The following is a 19,581-nucleotide window of genomic DNA, read 5'->3' as shown; positions in this document are numbered from 1 at the left end:
ATTAACTCAGAAATAGGTGTAACTTTCAGAAGATTGGGAGTTAAAACTCAGACAGGAAAAATAAATTTGGAGGCACATGATGTGTTATTTTTAGTCTAAGAACTGATGGTGTTAACTTTCATTTGGTTTTTCATGTGAAAATTTACCGTTGGACTGGAGCGGTTCACACACTACCTGCAGTGTGAGGGCATTACTTCCCCTTTCTCACAGATTAAATAACACCCTATCTGTGAAGTGCTAACTAACATCAACTTCCTGTGAAGCAAACCAGATCCATTTATAGGAACAGCTGTAACACCAGCGACACTATTGTTCACTGTATGGCAGAAACACAGTTTTTAAGGAGGAAACTAAAAAGGTATAAAACAACAGAGATTTATTTACTTTTGTCTACATGGGATTTGGTGGCTTTCTTACAGACAGCTCCTGCTCCATGTTCCTGATTAAACATTCTAATTTCTACAAATATGGTTTGAACAGAGAATTTTTCCAAACAAACTTGAAACAAGTGACAGGACATACAGACTCACATACAGAAAAATACATACACCTGGCCGTTCAGTTTGCATCAACACAATCTCAATGCCCCTGTACTCATGACTATCAACATGATTAATACTTTAAGGACCCGCCTTTGTTTGGGGATTTGTTCTAAGTGGCTGAAAATGAAACTGGTAAATATTTCATTATATACAGTCATTGATATTCATGAGTACAGGGAAATACTCGAGATGGATGTAAACGTTATCAAATTGGTCATGTTCCTCTCATCTTCTTTGATTGGCTGCTCACTCCTTTAGTCCTCCATTCCTGTGATGATTGGCCCCCGGAGCTGTTTCCCTTGTTGGTGTGGGATAATGGACAACTCTGTCCTCAGAACTGTGGAGAGAAGGTGTCAGATTATTTTCAATTTTGCAAAATATTGATCAGTTGAACTCTGGCAACAACAACAGACAGCTGAGAGATTTCTTACATTCTTCAGGAATTCCTCTGCAACAATACGGGCCCGTGCGTTAACAGAAAGTTTCATCTCACTGATTTCCTTGTCGATCTCCTCCATGAAGTGGATGACAAAGTCCACCAGCTTGTGTTTGTACATCTGCTCCGTGTGGAAGTTGGTAATCAAGAAGCTAATGTCGTACCCCTGAAATCGCAATGCATGAGAGGAAAGAATATCAACAAGAGGCTGATGAACAAATTCTACAAAAATATAACCTATGAAGTTAAGTACATGGGGAATAAATGGTGTATTTACTGTGATACTCTATATCTTTGTATAATATTTAGTACAACTGTGCATGAACAAGCCTTTAGTGTCAACTATTACAGAGTTAAAAATGATCCACATTTATAATGTGTAGTGTAATCATACATTTACCACCAGTGTATTAATACTTCATTAAAAAAGCACTCACTTCTACTGGTTTCCTCCTCAGAATGAAGAAGTTCTCTGCTCTCATCATCATGAAGCGCATAAACTTATGGCAAAGAATCTTCTCAATCTCATCAGCCTGCAGAGAATTTGTTTGGAAATCAGATTATACTGTCGAGGAAAATAAAAAACAGCAATAAAACAAAACAACCAAAGAAAACAGAATGAAATTCTACATCACCTGTTTGACAGCAATGCTGACTCTGACAGAGTTGATTGAACCCTCAACGAGGACCTTCTCCTTTTCATTACGACTGATGACCACAGGCTGAAGCAGCAGCTCCTTACTGCTCCTATAACCACAGCACAATGCACCCATTGCAATGAAAACAGACCTGCAGCCTGCTTAAGTTAGCTCATCACTGAAAGACATTTTAGCATCCAAAACTGTGATCTGCAAAAAAACAAACAAAAAAGTACAAAAAAGAGTGCAAAAACCCCCCAAGACATTAAAAAAGAGTTCATTTTCACACTGTATTGCTTACAAGACAGCTGCAAAAAGGCCACAGCAAGTCCCTGCAGGCCAATTCTGCAGCCTTGCCCATGCCTGTGTCATTTTTTCCTGCAGATTTTTTCCTCTGCAGGTTTGCACAAGTCCATGCTTGTGTGACAGCTGGAGATGATCTGCAGACAGCTAAAGGGCTTGAAAACAGGAGAAAGCAAAGCAAAGGGACAAGCCTGTGTAGCCACCAACGTTGAACACATTAAACCCACCTGACTTCTACCTCTGGCTTGTTGTGACGCTCCACCACCTGAGAGGAGAAGTTCTCCAGACAGAGGGCGGCCTGCAAGGTGGCCCTCACAGCGTTTAAGTAGGGGCGCAGAGTAGCTGTCTGTGGATGAAATCAAGTCTGTTAATCTCTAGGTGAATTCAACTGAAAAGCTAACTTTTTGAGAGATGTATTTCACATTAAAGGGCAGAGTCAGCGAATAACTGCACCTCCCAGTCCGCTGAGGCTGACTCAACATGCAGGGTCAGCTTATGAGGTCAGTCTAGACCAGGAACCAAAGAGACCTGATGGAGTGACTACTCACAACATCTACTCACGGTTAACGGCTTAGCAGATCTAGTAATAAGTACGCATTTTATAAATAAAAACAGGATCAATTAATGTGAAGTGATTTAATAATTTCTAGCTAGAATGACGTTGGAGGAGGTTGTTTCCAGGTGACCGAGATTGCAGCGCGTCGAAATGAGACTATTAACACCACTGTACCAATGTAAAGGGCACACGCAGGTTTATTATAGTGTAATAATAGAGATTTTAATCAAAGTTTTCGTGCATCATTATCAGATAAAAAGGGGGAGCCGGAAAAAAAGACAGCTCAGCTCACTCCAGTTTCTGCAAACCGTGTCAAGGATGCCCGTCATGTCTTTACTACAACCAACCAGAATCCGGGTATCTTAGCAACACCGAGCATAGTAGCTTATCTTACCTCGAATACAGCCGTAGTTATCGGCGTTAAATGACCAAATAATTGAAAATAAAGGCGGAATAAGTGTAAGAGACTTACCATTTTTATGCTGTGAAAGACGGAAGTTCCTCTGCCACGCCTGGGACTCCTCTTCCGTAAATCCTACATCGCCGAGTACAAATAGGGTACGCTTCATTTATTCACATCTGCACTTGGGGAAGCAGGTCGCGCCACACTGCAGACATTTTACCGTTTGCGCCTTGGGCCCCGCCCGGTTAGAGCGCGTGGTGAACTAAACGATCACCTATAAGGTGGAAACCATTACGCTTTTCGAATGGGAGACAACATTTTTCTGTCTGTTCTTTTAAGAGTCACTTTCACCCTGTTTTCTCTTTTTTAATGAAAATGTTGGTTATCAACACCTCTATTTCAAAATGAGTACCAATATGATGACTCAAACGTTGTTTTATCCATGTTTTCACATATGCTATTTGGTAGAATGTGGTTTGCCCCGACGATACTATTCTAGCAGAAGGGTAAAGCTATACAAATAGTATTTTTCTAATAGTACGATTTGTAAGGATTTACATCAAGTGTAAAGGGTAATTGTTGTGTTTTAATCTTAGAAACATTTTTTTTGTCGATAAAAGACCATGTTTTTATGATTGTGTTCCCCACTTCCTGTAAAGAATGGTTTTTCCCATCATGGACACCATTCACCGACGGTAAATATCGCAGCTTCTCTACATTTAAACATATCTCGTAAGCTCCAGGTCTCTGTGGCTTACTCTAGAAGCTCAAATCTCCATCATAACATTCTACTATGTACGAAACCAGGACGTCACATCGGACGTAATCAACAGGGCAAAATAATTTGGGCAGTTTGGGCCCTGCGATCAATTGAAACAGACCTCCGTGTGTTTCTGTGTGCACGCGTTCATGTGTTTAATGCCATTTAGTAGTAAAGAGATCTACGAAGAGAAGACCCACATCTGGACACCACTGTACGTGAAGCAATTACAAACCTCTACCACCTTCTTTCACAACACGCTGCAAGCTTTTGCAGCACAGAAACATGAGTGAACTTAAAGACTGCCCCCCACTGAAATACTACGACTTCAAGCCAGTTGAGCATGTGAAGGTTTGCCCACGCTACACTGCTGTTCTGGGCCGCTCTGAAGACGATGGTATCGGCATCGAGGAGCTGGACACTCTGCAGCTAGAGCTGGAGACACTGCTGTCCTCCGCCAGCCGCCGCCTCCGAGCTCTGGAGGAGCAGAGACAGGTAGAAAAGATTTGTTGATGGAGATGTGTTATCACTTTTTCCATCCCAACCATCGAAGTGCCATTGCAATTACCTGTTTGAACACACACCCAAAACATTCCACATTTTTCTTCTTTACTTCCTTCAGCTACTATTTGTAACGCATGTTCTGTACTTCTTTGTAGATACTCACAGATTGGCAGGACAAGAAGGGAGATAAACGCTTCCTGAAGCTGGGAAAGGACCCAGACCCTGCAGCCTCTTCTCGCCACAAACCAAAGAAGCAGAAGTTGGATGGTAAAGGTGGTCACGCACCTGGACCAGGCCCTGGCAGACCCAAATCTAAAAATCTGCAGCCTAAAGTTCAAGAATATGAATTTACAGATGATCCACAAGATATTCCCCGCACTCCTAAAAATGATGCACCCAACAGGTCAGCAACGACAGCTCTGCACATGTTACTATTGAACGTGTTGAATGGACTCAGTTTTGCAGGACTTGTAAAAAGAAGCCAACATGGGTTGATTGTCTTGTCTTTCTTTCGGAAACATGTTGCTTTTCCAGATTTTGGGCATCAGTTGAGCCTTATTGTGCTGATATCACAAATGAAGAGATCAGATTGCTGGAGGAGCTTCTGAAACCGCCTGAGGATGAAGCAGAGTATTTCAAAGTATGACATAAAATTTATATCCAATGTGATATGACATATCTAAGTGTTTTATGCTGGATGTATCATGAAATGTGTTTGGCTTTGGGTATCATTTGCATTAACTTCAGATACCAGCCCTGGGCAAACACTACTCTCAGCGATGGGCTCAGGAGGATCTGCTGGAAGAGCAGAGAGAAGGAGCACGTGCCAACGATAAGAAGAAAAGCCTCATGGGGGGACCGCTATCTGAACTAGATGCAAAAGGTGAGGGAAATGTGAAGTTTTTTTTGAAATAATTGCACACACCTTTAATGTTACAGTGACTTTGTATACTGCACAAACCTAAGTCCATCTTTTAAACTACTCTCACTGTTGACTGCTTTAGACGTGGACTCCCTGTTGAAAAAGTCAGAGTCCCAACACGAGTCTCCAGAAGATGGATGTCCGTTTGGTCCCCTTACACAGCGCCTGCTTCAAGCTCTAGTAGAGGTCAGTATTCAAGTATTCAAAAAAATAATTTTGATCTTAATATTAAAATTTTTGTAAAACCACCAAAACATGCTTTTCTCCAGGAGAACATTATATCCCCCATGGAGGATTCTCCCATACCTGACATTTCAGGGAAGGATGCAAACGATGGAGCTGGAACTTCGCCTAGAAGCCAAGGGAAAGCTTTTAGGTATTTGCACAACATGTATTTTATATGTGTGATGGCTTGATATGTTGGACACAGTGTTTGCAGTGTTTGTTTATGTTGATGCTTATATCTGTATCAGTGTCCATTAAAGAAATCCTGCATCTTTTCCTACATGTGGATGAAATGACAGAATCTCCCTGTTTGAGTCAAACTGTAAAATGTTTTTTTTTTTTTTTTTTTTGAGATCCTGTTGTGTTTTCCTTTCTGCACGAGGAGCTGGCATCCATGCACAATGCCTCATATTTCCTGTCTTTTGCCTTCTTTAGTGTTCCTCACACACGCTCATTAGAAGCAAGGATCAAAGAGGAGCTGGTGGCTCAGGGGCTGCTGGACTCAGAGGAACGACCTGGACCAGGAGGAGACTCTGAGGACGAGGTCCTGGCAGAGCTGCAGAAGAGACAAGCTGAGCTTAAAGCCCTCAGTGCTCACAACAGAGCTCGCAAACAGGAGCTGCTCAGGTAAGGATACTGTAAGAAAAAAAAAAAAATGTCTGTACTACTGAAGTAAATTGTACTTTGTACAGAGTTTGATACACAATCTGCTGCTGGTTTGAACATTACTGTTTCCCCACAGGTTGGCCAAAGAGGAGATGCGTAAGCAGGAGCTGAGACAGAGAGTCAGGGTGTCTGACAACGAAGTAATGGAGGGATTTCGACGAATCATGGCAGCCAGACAGAAGAAACGCACTCCAACCAAGAAGGAGAAGGACCAAGCCTGGAAAGCTCTGAAAGAGAGAGAAAGCATCCTTAAGTTGCTGGATGGATAGTAAGAAAAAGAAGTTTATTTATAATAAATGTTGAAAGAAAGGTGGATTGACACAGATTGGGCCAGCTGTGCCAGCTGTTACATGGTCAGTGAACAGCTGTATCATGATGATGAATGATACAGTTTAATGCAGCTCTGTGTGATTTGAGTAGAGACATTCTGTTGTAGTTTTTCTATGTTGTGGATGCTCATTTGATCAGTAGTTTTCATGAGACTTTTCTTATTTTGTAGTCATTTCTTTTTGTCATTTGTATTTTTTTTTTATTTGGGTACAATTGTAAAGTTAATGTAACAAAACACATGAATAAATAATTCAGTACTAGTCTGTTTTAAGTTTTTCTTTATGTATAAAATACACAGTCCAAAGGCAATGTGTCACTGAAGTATGCATTGTAGTCGGATGAATCTTCTTGAAAAAGATTTATTTCCAGCAGAGTCAGGTGATCTGAGATTGTGCTGATGCTAATAGAATAGAATAGAATAGAATAGAATAGAATAGAACTTTATTGTCATTATGCAAGTACAACGGAATTGAAGTCACAGCAGCAATTGAGAAAACAAAAGTAAGAAAGTGTATAGAAAGTGCAAAAAGGTCCATAAGAAAATAGATGATGACAGTTTGTCCATCATTCTCCAGTTCAGCCAGCCTCCACCTCCACAGGGTCCAGGACTGAGCTACTTCAGTCATACTCCATCTCTGTCTCCTGGATCCTGTCTGCTCACAGCAGATGAAGCTCCTCCAATGTGGCGTTGGTGTCTGATGTTAGCTCCGTTAGCCATGTCTGTGAATAGCATGATGCTACTCTGCCCTCTGGTTTTTCCTCTGTTGTTGGGTTATCACGGCTAGATAGTCCATCTTATTGGAGATAGATCTTACTTTCTTCTCACTTCTTAGCTCTCACCTGAGAATCAGCACGTCGTCCTCACCTCCTTCTCCTCACCTTGTGGGAAGACATCAGGCCTTACACTAGTTAGCATTGACATGCTACAGGCTGCTAACAGCTGAGTTCACATGTAAACAATGTGGCCTTGGTTACATGTAGGATCTCCAGACAAACACAGGAGAAAAAGTAGTAAAAAAAGAGAAGAAAAAATTACAAGAAACGGACAAAGAAGAGAGAGCTGCTGCAAAAGGCATCCATAGCCAACAGGGTGGCGCCTAGCAAGTATGATTGATGATTCATTATGATTCTGATGTGGAGATTTTGATTGTTGATTCATTTTCCATCACCATTCTGACTGTGCTATTTTACTGCTTTACTAAACTTTAAAACAAAGAGGAGGGTTTTACTACTTACTTGAATCACTCATTGTGCTTTGCTTTTTCAGTTGGTGGATTGGGCGTCTACAAGAATAGCCTACCCTGTATGAAGAGTAACACGTTTCTGGCAGTAAGACCCCTTTTGTATTGCAGCAAATCAATTAAAGCTGTCACTCAACCTGAAATAAGGAGCGGTCTTATAATGTTCTGTTATGTTCTTTACAGAGACCTGAAATGACTCTGCTGCGAGTAAGCACTTAGCCACTGTGGAAAAACAAATTTTCAACATAAACCTGCTGTAACTCATAAAACATGCTCATGTGTTTTGGTTACAGGATCGGTAAAAAAAAATAATAATCAAAGAAAGGGCAATTTAAAGAAGCTCTTATATCCAAGGACACACAAACAGAATATGCTTGGATACAGTTTTTTATTTAGAAATTGATGTTAAATGGAGTTTTTAAGGATCCATTATGATTATTAATCCACATAACTCAAAGTTGGTAGAAGTTTGATTGTTGGGTGCCAAATATCTGTCTAAAAAAAACAAACAAAAAATAACCCAAGTGCTGCTACTAACCTCTTAAAGCTGTAGTCTTAGTACAATCCCCACTAGATGGCAGTATTTTACACTGAATAGGGCATGTGATTGACACAGGCTCAACATTGTGAGTGTGGTTGGCCCTGTCGTTACCTTAGCATGTCAGATCTTTATGGTAGTAGAAACAGGGCGCTTTGAGTTATATGGTGTTAAGCTGTTTGTGGGAGAAACAACAACAGTCAGACACATACACTATCGACAGTTTTGTCATGGACACATCAACAACAACATGTCTGGATTCAAAGACTCAGGTGTCCTATTTTAAATGTGTTGTCACTTCTTACAATTATCTCTCCCTTTTTTTCATTGTGGTATCATGTATGACGTGTTTATGATGCAATATTCATTTTTTGGGCTGTGTTATGGATATCACTGACTTCTAAAGGTGTGAAAAAAGTTTTCTACCTGAACGTTTCTGATGGGTATCCATTAAAGATATTTCTGTGTATGATGACTAATGACAATAGGTAGCACCACTGGTCACCTTTAACACAAACAACTAGGACATTTTAACAGAAATGGTTTTCTGCCATACAAACTATGCAGTATAAGACTCATTGTAATAAAGCTAAAGCATTCTTTCAGAGAAACATTACTACCTCAAAATAAAAGCCAACGGGTCTTTGTGCGAAGCTTCAACAATGGTCCAATCATGGCGTGAAACCTCCTCAGTCTAGCCTCGATGCAGATTCATAACGCCGTCAGCCCACGTGTGTGAAAGCTTTTAATAACATGCAGACCTATTGAATCGTCCTCACAGGTGAATGAGATGCTGAATAGAAAGCTGTGGCGGCCCCTCGAGGCTGGGTGTATCACACGCTGCTTTTGTTGCATTTGTTGTCATTAGACCTTAACTGAAGGGCAGGTGGGTTTTGTTGATACAATGCTCATACACACTCAATGATGCTCGTCTGCTGTTTGCACATCCCGCATTGAGCTGTTTTTTAAAGGCTAACCAGACTCCTTTCAAAAGTCCAGGTGGTGTGTCCGTGAGGGATCTGTGAAGCTAACTTCAGCCTCAGTGTCGCATGTTCGCCCAACTCTCCTCTCTCTGTGTGAAATTCAGCTACATGGTGAGCTTCTTCACTCCTCCATGTAAGCCTGTAAACCTTTATGGGTGCTGAAGATGACGACTCAACAGGAGGAGTTTGAGAAAATAACTCCAACATCAGCCGAGGAAAGACATGGGTGGAAGATGAATGTCTGAAAGCTTTGTCTGTATCTCCTCGGGCAATAATGAAACGACAGAGTGTAAATACAGCATTATGATGTGGGCAGATTGTGTATTATGCATTCACATGAGCACACACACAAGCGCACAAACACACACACTCATCGAATATCACTCCTCACCTCCTAGTTGGGTCTATTGGCTCTTTGTTTTACCAGTTTGTACGAACTATGTTTCTCTCTCTGGGGCTCTCTCCTCCCACTCCACCTCCATCTCTGCGTTCCTAAGCCAGCACTTATCATGGTCTGAGCAAGGCTCGCACAAACATGCACATGTCCTCACACAAGAACACACTCACACACATCCTTGGGCACTTGGGGGGGTAAAGGGATTTCACATAAATCTGTGGATCTTTGGTCAGCTTTCATGCTTTGTTGAAGGCGTGTATGTGACAGAGACACAGACAGAGGTTGTGACAGCTGTTGAGGCCGGCTGGTCCACTGAGAAGACCCTCTGTCCAGCCAGGCCACGCCTCGGCTCTGCTCCTGCACAGAGAACTATTGTCTCCAGTTTTGCTTCCACTATTATGATGTCATGGTTTGTCCTTCCCCAGAGGGCTGCTGTTGCTGTTGTTGTCAAACTTGACAAACCTTTTAGCCCTCAGCGAGAAGCACAAATATCAAGTACTACCTGAATAAAAACACTGCCGTGCAGTGTGCATACACCCTGCTCCACCCTCCTCTACCTGGGTCTGGTTTGAATCTCATTTGCTTCTCATTTGCATGGCAGTTGATGCTCTTCTTGTGTTTCTCCTGAAATTGGGAGCTCATATGCAAACCTTACTGCCTCTTCCAGCCCCACCTGCTGAGCTCTGCTCATCCTTTGGGTGAGAATAAAGAGTCTTGGATCCTCTTTTTTAGCCTGGTGAGGCTCCACCTTGTTCAAGTTAAGCACAGTCAGCTGCATACAATCTATTTACTTTTAGTTTAAAGGAAACAAACCCTGTCAGACGAGGGTAATGTCTATAGTTAGGGGGATTATTTGTCATACTGGTGGGGGCCACATAGCCCAACGTCCTGTTAATCAGTCATGTTTGCTCCAGACTGAGATATTTTCAGATAACTGGATTTTAAAACGTGTATTAAGCAGATGGTGTCTGCCGTGTGTTTTGTTTAAGTCACTCCATTAGATTTGTTTGATTTGCAGAATTGTCTGAACAATATGTTTTACATAACCACCTCATGGTGTATCTGAATTAAAGATAAAGTCACTTTATCTGTAGTGTCACAATGAAGCTGAGGTTTGTGGGTCAGTAAAAAAAAAATGTGATAAAAGTGAGTTTCTACTGAATATTCCCTGATTGTATTTACAGTGCAATCATCATGTCTTATTTTATCTAATAATGATTCAGAAAAAAACCAATCCGGTCACCCTAAACTGTACTTTGACCTGGCCTGCTGAATTTAGATAGATACTGTGGTCGAATTTATAGATTTTGACCATTGGCACTGTTGTCATGTAACCATGGTATTAGCATTAGCATTTAGCTTAAAATAATAATAATAATAATAATAAATTTTATTTGTATTGCCCTTTACATCAAAAGATCTCAAAGGGCTTATAAATAATACTGTCCCTTCTTCATTCGGTCTCACAGAGTTATGTGACAGCACACACTTCTGGTTATCTGTGAAGATAAGTCCGGTGATCTTAAGTTTCTGGGTTTTCAAGGATGTTAAGAGAAGTAAAAACCAATCAATTAGCACACGGTTAAATTAGAATTAGTGGCCTTATGATAACCGATAGTTACCCTAAAACATGAGTAAAGCAATGAATCATCAATGCTGAGACAGATGAGTCTCAGTCCATGTTTGTTTGGGAATTTATGAGTCTTTAGGGTTTTTTTCCTTTAAAAAAAAAGGGCTGAATTCATGCCAAGCACACTAACAGCCCCATTCATGTGCCAAAACTTCTTCCCTTTTTCACTTCTGCCTCTCATGCAAAGCCAGCCCCCTCCCACCTTACCCAAAGAGGCCAGACCATTAGTGTTTGACTACACTTGTGAGAATCACCATAGATATAGGCAGCATAGGAAAGAGAGAGGTGGGTGGATAAGAGGGCACCATGCTAAAGCGCTGTATGTCACTGGCAGTAATTATGCACAGAAGAGGTCAAAGCCCTCCAGAAATATGCTTCCCTGCGAGATAAGAGCAGATAGCAGAGGCATGTCAAGGGGGCACACAAGAGGACAAGGTATTTAGAAAGGGTTCAATGCAACCTTGTTCACTATCTCAGTCTATCCTTACACCATATTCATGTGTCAGTCACTGTGCTTTGACTCTATGCTCAGTGTGGGAAGCTCAAATCTGAAGTTAAACTGATGAACGACACCATACAGAAAAAAATAGACTACAAATGTAAGGAATTGAACATTTTGACAGCTCATTGGTTGAGAAGACTGAGGACACTCAGAATCTGCAGTAGCACAAGCTTCATTTCAAGGACAATGACTTCCACTTATCCCAAGCTGACAAAACCTTCAACAATCAGCCAATTTTAAGAAACGTGTAACTGTTACTTAGTAAACGCCTAGTTTTCTTTTAAGTGTTGACTAACAGTGACCAATGAGTGGTCAAATATGTTGTTTTTACCTGGAAACATGAGGAGTTGTCCCTCCAGATTTTCTGCTATTGGTTGGCAATCATAATGCATCAGCAGTACAACACGATGCTATTATTTAAGCTAACCCAGAGTGGTTAACCTCTGAGTGAATATGGTGATTGTGGGTTAACTGGAGCAGTGTGACTGGACGAGGCCTTTCTGGTGGTTTTGGGATATCAGAGGTCTCCAGTCCCCTTCCAATTTGGCTGGGCTCCTTTCCCAAAGTGTCACTCAAAGCTTTAACATGGAGACACGGGACATCACCAAAACTGTGTATAATAGTCACAGAGGGGAAAAGGAGACACAAGGAAAAATACATCTCTCACCACCCACCGCTTCTCTGTCATTCTCCCTCTATCCTCTCCCCATCTCTCGGTTGTTTCCTCTGCTCTGCTATTATCATCCAGATCATTATCAGGCTCACTCTCCCCTCACTGTGAAGGAGAGGAGGGCCTGCCGCCCACATGGCTCTGGTGAGAGATTTCTAACAGAGGCAGCTCAGGAGCAGAGGGGGAGAAAAGAGAAAGACAAGAGGCCCAATAAAGTCCATCTAAATATAGAGACAGTGAGGCCTTTTCCCCCTGTCCTTATAAAGAGCTGCTGGTGAATCAACGACTATCCTCCTTGCCGTACAGAGACCTGATCTCTCCCACTAGGATCAGAAACAGAACTATTGGTGCATGAAAACACACGTTCACGCACACAAACATGGTGGTTTATGAAACACAGAGGACAGGGAGCTTAGTGAGGGTTTTTTTTCTTTACACAAAAAGGAAAACCATCTTTACTGGAACATACTAAATTAGGAGAGGTTTGAGGAAACTTGATGGGAGACATAAAAGATGGGGGTTGGGAGTTTCAAGACGGCAGAGGAGATTAGAAAAGAAGATATGGGTTATAGCCAAAAATATCTCCATGGATGATGTTCAAGTAACAAAATCTCCAGCTATCGGACCAAAGACTTCCCTTTTGGCGCAGCTGAATCTCATCTGCAGACTCACATAAAAGTTTTTTTTTTTTTTTTTTTTTAAATCTTTTTCCAAAGCCAGATATATCTTCTAAACATGGCCCTGTCTTGACAAAATAGTTTGGTATCATTGTAAATACAGTATACATACAAAATACCAGTATGAAGCAGCTGATGAGCAAATGGGAATCGGTTAAGCTTACTTTTCATAAAGTATAATTAAAAGCATGTTTATGATTTTCTGTAGAAAAAAAAAGACACATTCTGAAGAGAAAAGACTTTTTTTTGCTTTATAACATTAAAACTTGCGTACTAGCATTTTTTTTTAAAGAAACAGTGTTTCTACAATATGTGGTAACCATGTTGTATTTTTATTATGTCCTTTTTCATGTCCATTTATAAGTCCTTTGGGTCATATCTGAGTTATTCATGAAATCATTTTTGATAGCTGAATTTGGCTCTTGCATTTTGTCCCATGGAGGACGTGCGGTTTATATGGTTGTCTTCTCAGATTTTGTTTTTTAAGTGGGCCCCAGGATTCATGCCAAGAACCTTCGTTCAGGTTAAACTGTTCATGAAAACAAATTGGCAGCATAGCAACACAGTTTCCTTTTTCCTTCTCAAAAGAAATATGTGCTTTAACTAGTCTATACATACACTTCTCAATAGTTTCTATTAGTGGAAAGTAACAATGGAGTGAAATTAACACTGTAACGTTGGATTGGATTTAAAATCTTCAATGTCCTTCAAGGGCATTTTGATTAGCAACAGGAGTTAAAAGATACGTTTTTACAACCCTGAAAAACACATAAAAATCATAATAAACAGGTACAGCACAATGCAAATTAATGAATTTAGAGTCAGCACATTTCAGTGGTGCTTCATTTCAATCAGACTCATCTGCAACCTGTTTCAAAGACTGACAACCACTCGGGCAAGTGATTTAAGATGTCTGTTGGATTTGGCCTTACAGATCAATCAATCAATCGATCTTTATTTGTACAGCAGCTATTCAAAACAATGTTATCTCAACACATTTTACAAAAACATCCACAGGTCTAGACTTGTAAATGTTAATAAAATGTTATTAGCAAAAACTCAACATCAAGACAAAATATGGAGTCTTATCTCATCTTAAGCCACTATGAGTACAGGACTTTGCAGCATTTAGCAAGTTACAATGGCAAGGAGAGCCGTATGGTGGTGCAACGGTCAGTGCTGCAACCTCACAGCAAGAAGTTCACCTTTTGATTCCCAGCTTGGCCGGTGGGCCTTTCTGTGTGGGGTTTGCATGTTCTCTCTCCGGGTCCTCTGGCTTCCTCCCACAGTCCAAAAACATGCTCATCCCACTCTAAATTGCCCATAGGTGTGAGTGTGTGTGAGTGAACGGCTGTCCGTCTCAGCCCTGTGATTGACTGCTGACCAGTCCAGGGTGTACCCCACCTCTCGCCCAATGACAGCTGAGATGGGCTCCAGCCACCCACGACCCTGAACAGGATAAGTGGTTAAGAAATTGAATGAATGACAATGACAAGGAAGAACTTCCCTTTAACGGGCAGAAACCTCAGACAGAACCAGACTCATGTTAGACAGACATCTGCCTCGATTGTGTTGGGATTAGAGAGACACAGATAGAGGAGAGATAAAAGTGTACCTTCTTAGCTCCATGAACCAAAACTAACTCTTTTTGAACAAAAACAAACAAAAAAATAAAAAACAAGTTTCCTGTAATTGAAAGAAACACAATAAGACTTTGGTCTTACAGAAAGCCTCTGTCCTCGCTTAATCGTAAGCTTTTGATTTTGTTGCGTACAAGGCCAAATCTGGTGCTGGGCTTTGAACAACAGGTGACATTAGAATAGTGATGAGGTTTTTTTTCCCCCTGTCCTGCTAAGTTTCCCTGAATGCAACCCCCATGCCAGACTATTTCTTGGCAAGGTGTATTGTCTTCGAGTCACCAGGAAGTCACTTTACCTCGAGAGGACAATGTTAAGAATGTAACCAATCATGATCTAAATCATAAAGCCTTGAAGTATATTCTTGTTTTTGCCCAAAACAAAATGCAATTTGTTCATAACCAATTTGTTCATTTGCTTTTAACAGGTTTATGGACTTTGGAAAAAGCCTGAATACCCCCCACCCCCACCCCAGCTTTGTAACAACAGGATTTACTTAAAAGACAGATTTCTAAAGAGCAAAACAGCACTTGTTGAAAAAAAAAAAATCAATTTCTCTGAAAGGTGTATTGTATCTTATTCTCTTTCATGACACATCAGTTCACTTCAGAGTACGATGCAGCAGAAAGACTGGAAAATGTCAGAGCTTCAGCTCCTCACTGTTTGAAGAGAAAAGGCTGCCTCAGTCATAAATAATCAGACTGCAATCAAAAACAAGAAGGTGACCCCTCACAGGACCCTTCAACTCGAATCCAACAGCAGCGTCATCAAAGTAACTGACTAATGGGATTTACTCATGCATCCTCCACACTGTCTGGAGAAAAATGCAGATACAAGAGATAGTTCTCTGTGGTTTGTGATACACAGCTGCTCACCACCATTAAATAACAACACTCTCTTACAGGTTAGTTCACATACCCACACTGAGGAACAGATACTATGTTTGTTACGCTCTGTGTGGGGCAAACAGGGGGTCATTTTCACAGCTGTCCTCGTATGCCAGCAGTGACAGCAAAAGTTCAGAAGTCAAAAAGGGAAAAAAAAAAATCCTTGTGTCTAAAATCCTTGTTCACACCTGTTGCTTACTGCCCCCCTGCAGAGTGTGTTTTTGACCACACACCGACATATTTGTGAACAAATGAAAACCCACACTGAGCCGGGACATGAACACACACTCGGTGGTTCGGCTGAAGCTGTCTCCTCTGAGACTGCACACCAAAGGCAAGCCCAGAAAACCTGAATCATACCACAAAGATACCAACTCACACTCTGAACATCAGCACCTATTACATAAGAGCTCCTCTTTCATACACACAAACACACACACACACGCACACACAGAGCTCCACAGAGCACAGTCTGACAGAGTCAATGTCAAACTCTGCATTAAAGAGAAAATGGGTATAATTCTTCCATGACCACTTGGTTGTTATGCGCTGATGTGTTAAGCTGACGTGGATCGATCTGTGTGTGTGTGTGTGTGTGTGTGTGTGTGTGTGTGTGTGTGTGTGTCCGGTGGTTGTGTCTGTGAGTGTGTGTGTATGTGTTTTTGTTTGACTGTGTCAGTTTGTGGTCGTGAAAGCCCCACTGAGAGAGGAAGCTCAGCTGTCAGTAGTTGTCAGGCACTGGGCTCTTTCTTTCTTGCTCTTTCTTTCTCTGTTTTTCTTCCTCGATCCTCTTGTAGTTAACCTTGCTCACCCCCCTTCTTTCATTTTCTCCCCTCCTCCCCTTTTCTGCCCCCCAACAGAGGCTGGCTGGGTCTGAGGTCGAGGTGGAGGCACTCGTTTGTACAAGCATGTTGGCTAGAGATAAGGAAATGTGGCCCAGGACCAACAAACCTCCCTTGGGGCCGCACATATAACACACAAACAAACACAGACACATGCACACACACACACTCGGCAAAGAAGTGTCTAGAATATTGTGGCCAAAGGTCAAAGTATTTATTTTCTGGTATGTGGCATTGATACTCTAACCTCTGACCTTGCTCACCCTTGGATTTAACACTTCGAACCATTTCATCTCCTCTGAGCTCCATGCAGTGCTCTGTCCTACTCTGTGCTGCGTGTCATACATGCTACATAACTACACCCTCTCTCTGCAGAGCTTGTTCTACATTTGGTGTTGGACAAAATATTTCTGTGTGTGTTTGCCAGCCCTGCTAGACTGTTTTGGCACGGTGTGAAATGGAAAGAAGAAGAAGAGGCTGCGAGGCTGAGAAGTGTCTGTCGTGCCTTGGCTAGCTGCTGGGTTGTGTGGGGGTGGGTTGGGGCCTGTGCTGAGCAAGTGTTTGGGGTGTTGGGGCTCCTGGTTTGGGCGCAGTTCTCTTGGAGCTCCCCAGGCTCTGTCTGAGTAAGACAAACTCAGATCACATTACAGAACAAGACTTTTGGCTGATTGTTATGTAGCGGCTGGGTGAAGCAACTAAAAACAAAATCATGGCCAACATATCCACACAAACCTCATTCATTTACAAGACATGATCAAAACTCAAAGTGCAGCATGTTCCAGCTGTTATTGTCTCAGTTTTCCTGTTTCACCAGCTAATTACAGTCTCAACACCCATCAACTTTTACAGACTCTGCCACCAGTATCAGCTCTGCATGGCACTATCTCACTCATGGAGGTGTGAGAATGACATTTAGGGCCTTCGGAGCAGCCGATAGGATACAAATCTGCTGTTAGATAAGCAGTTGTTTCTGCCAGAGCCTAGAAAACTGACACTGATCCAGAAATATCCTTTTCTTATCACACTAAAACTCCCCAGTTTAGTGCGCAGTTGCATTTTCTTGTGCTCAGCAAAATAAAGCAAGCCCCTGCCTCCTATAATGCAGCTGTTATTTCTGGTCAGGTGAAGTATTCAGCAGAGAAAAGACAAAAAAGTGAAGCTCTAACGTGAATATTTTGCCCTTGTAGTCTTTGGTCTATTAGGTCGGCTGAATTTAAGATGAGTGCTGCTCTGATCTATAATCTGCAGTGGTTGCATGTTCTGCACATTAGGTTAAATATTTGGGCTTCAACCTTGTAACCTTGTAACCTTGTAATTCTGTTTTTCTGATCGAGGTTCCTGCTTCTGTCAAAAAACAACTTCTTCACCGGGACAAGTGGACATGTTTATGAGGACAGTGAGGTATGTTGTTTTGGAGTCAGGCATGTCCCCAGTCTTTCTGGCTGATCCAGTTGAGTCCTTCAGTGCTTTGAAAGATGAGGTTGCTCAGCTTGTTCCAGGTTGGCAAACATGAGTATTTGCCAAGTTTTGGGGCATCTGTGACACAAAGACGCTGCTGTTAGGATTACATCTTATATTTCTTAAAGACTCTTCCTCCTCCCATGCTCATTGTTGAATGCGTTACTACAACTTTTCAGCGTCACCTTCTACACTTTTCTCCAATGTTCTCTGGCAGCATCATAGCTCAGGTTTATCACAGCACCACACACACAGGCATCCCAACAGAAATCATTTAGTGTTGTCGTCACCGGCTGCTGTTATGTGCTTGAGTAAAACTGCATCATTGTCCTCACAATCAGAATCAAACTCTGCCGTTGTTGTGAGAAAAGCAAAGGGATTTTCCTGCTTTAGCTATTTGGAAGAGAGTGAGCATGCACTATTTCACCAACCTTAACAAATACAGCTTGAAAAATAAGTCACCAATCCTGACTTAATACAAACAGGCAACAAACTAAAAGCATCACTTTAACTGAGATTCATGACTGTTGACCTCAAAATATATCCACTGGTTGATCTTTTCATGCTATTGTGCATGTTAGACCACATTCCCCTTTAGCTTCCAGCTGTCTGTCTCAGCCTCTTGTCAAAACAGGACTCTCTCCAGAGCAGACCGTGTTATCTGAATGGATTATTCCAATGAGAGTAAGTCACGGGAAAGAGCATGTGATGGGTGTCTGGGGTCTGGTTAGAGTCTGGGTCAATACGGCCTGTATCTCAGGCCTATCTGACACTTCAGGACCACAGATAGAGCCATGTGGGCCTGGAAAATGACGTCACAAAAACACAAGGACTGTTGGGGTCAGTCAGGTGTCAGACTGTTAATTTTGGCTCATTAGGGTACTTAATGAGGGAGCATTAGCACAATATTGTTTTAAACTTCTCACATCCCAATCCAAAGAAGATGCATTAAGATATGTTATTCATGGAATCCAGCCCATTTTAAGCAATACAATCCAAAAGGAACTTATGAAAGTTAATCTTGATAATAGTAATAGTCTTCTTTTGCTTCTGATACAGGTAGTTCAAAAGTTACATCAGGGCACGATGCATGACATAAAACTGACATTCAGAAGACTTAGAAAACATGTTTATGTGAGTGCATCTTAGGACAACTTGGAGTTATCCTCCAAGATGTCAGGTTGAGGCTGAGGCCATGAAAACAAGAGGTGTCTTTGCCTGGTTGTGATTAGAGTTGAGCCGAGGCCTGATAAGAAGGGTCTGTTTTTTTGATAGTTCTGAGGAATCCCTTGACGTCACAGTTGCACGACAGAGCGAGAAGCGTGCAGAGAGTGAGATTTGACTGAACGCACTTTGTATGAGCATGTGAAAAACAGAGGCAGAGAGGGAGAGGGGCCTAATGGTGACTCAGCTCAGCAAGGTCTACTGGGCCTGTGTGACCGCATTCATCAAGCTCACACCCCGCTCTGTTTTTGCTCCTCTCTGGTGTGACTCACAAGAGAGACGTGAAAAGAAGGTAAAGGCGAGGAGAGGGGGGAAAGAAAGATAAGTAGAGGAATATAGGATCACGAGCCCTGAAATGAGAACAAGAAGAGAAAAAAAAGACGACAAAAGGCAGAAAAAGTTGAGTAAATGAATGTGTGAGTGTGATCACAAACAGAGAACAGGGAGGTGAGATAGTGAAAGATAAACAGTGACAGAGTGATGAGAGGAGAGGGGGACCAGAGCCACTGCGCTCCAGTAACAACCAGTAAACACAGCAACAGCAAGGACATCAGTTCTGCTGAACGCAGGCGTGTTTAAAAACCTGTGACATGATTCAGCTATAAAAACT

General features: G+C 41.8%; 2 protein-coding genes across 2 annotated transcripts; one reads left to right on the top strand and one right to left on the bottom strand.

Moving 5' to 3' along the window:
- Positions 1–359: 359 nt before the first annotated feature.
- Positions 360–3,095, bottom strand: LOC141798877 (actin-related protein 2/3 complex subunit 4). Its single transcript, XM_074680793.1, has 6 exons — positions 2,948–3,095; positions 2,147–2,265; positions 1,614–1,725; positions 1,416–1,511; positions 974–1,144; positions 360–879 (listed from the first exon to the last, which is right to left on the bottom strand). Exons 1-6 carry the CDS (start codon positions 2,948–2,950, stop codon positions 874–876), a joined length of 507 nt encoding a protein of 168 aa, XP_074536894.1. The 5' UTR covers positions 2,951–3,095; the 3' UTR covers positions 360–873.
- Positions 3,096–3,618: 523 nt separating this feature from the next.
- On the top strand, positions 3,619–6,543 carry tada3l (transcriptional adaptor 3 (NGG1 homolog, yeast)-like). Its single transcript, XM_074680781.1, has 8 exons — positions 3,619–4,133; positions 4,298–4,545; positions 4,677–4,782; positions 4,890–5,025; positions 5,147–5,250; positions 5,334–5,440; positions 5,725–5,916; positions 6,032–6,543. Exons 1-8 carry the CDS (start codon positions 3,924–3,926, stop codon positions 6,222–6,224), a joined length of 1,296 nt encoding a protein of 431 aa, XP_074536882.1. The 5' UTR covers positions 3,619–3,923; the 3' UTR covers positions 6,225–6,543.
- Positions 6,544–19,581: the final 13,038 nt, after the last annotated feature.

Source organism: Halichoeres trimaculatus, unplaced genomic scaffold (assembly GCF_033239565.1).
Source record: "Halichoeres trimaculatus isolate MK-OKI-2021-1 unplaced genomic scaffold, fHalTri1.1 fHalTri1_scaffold_1, whole genome shotgun sequence".
In the NCBI taxonomy this organism is placed as follows: Eukaryota; Metazoa; Chordata; class Actinopteri; order Labriformes; family Labridae; genus Halichoeres; species Halichoeres trimaculatus.
This window is presented reverse-complemented; position numbering and strand designations above follow the sequence as displayed.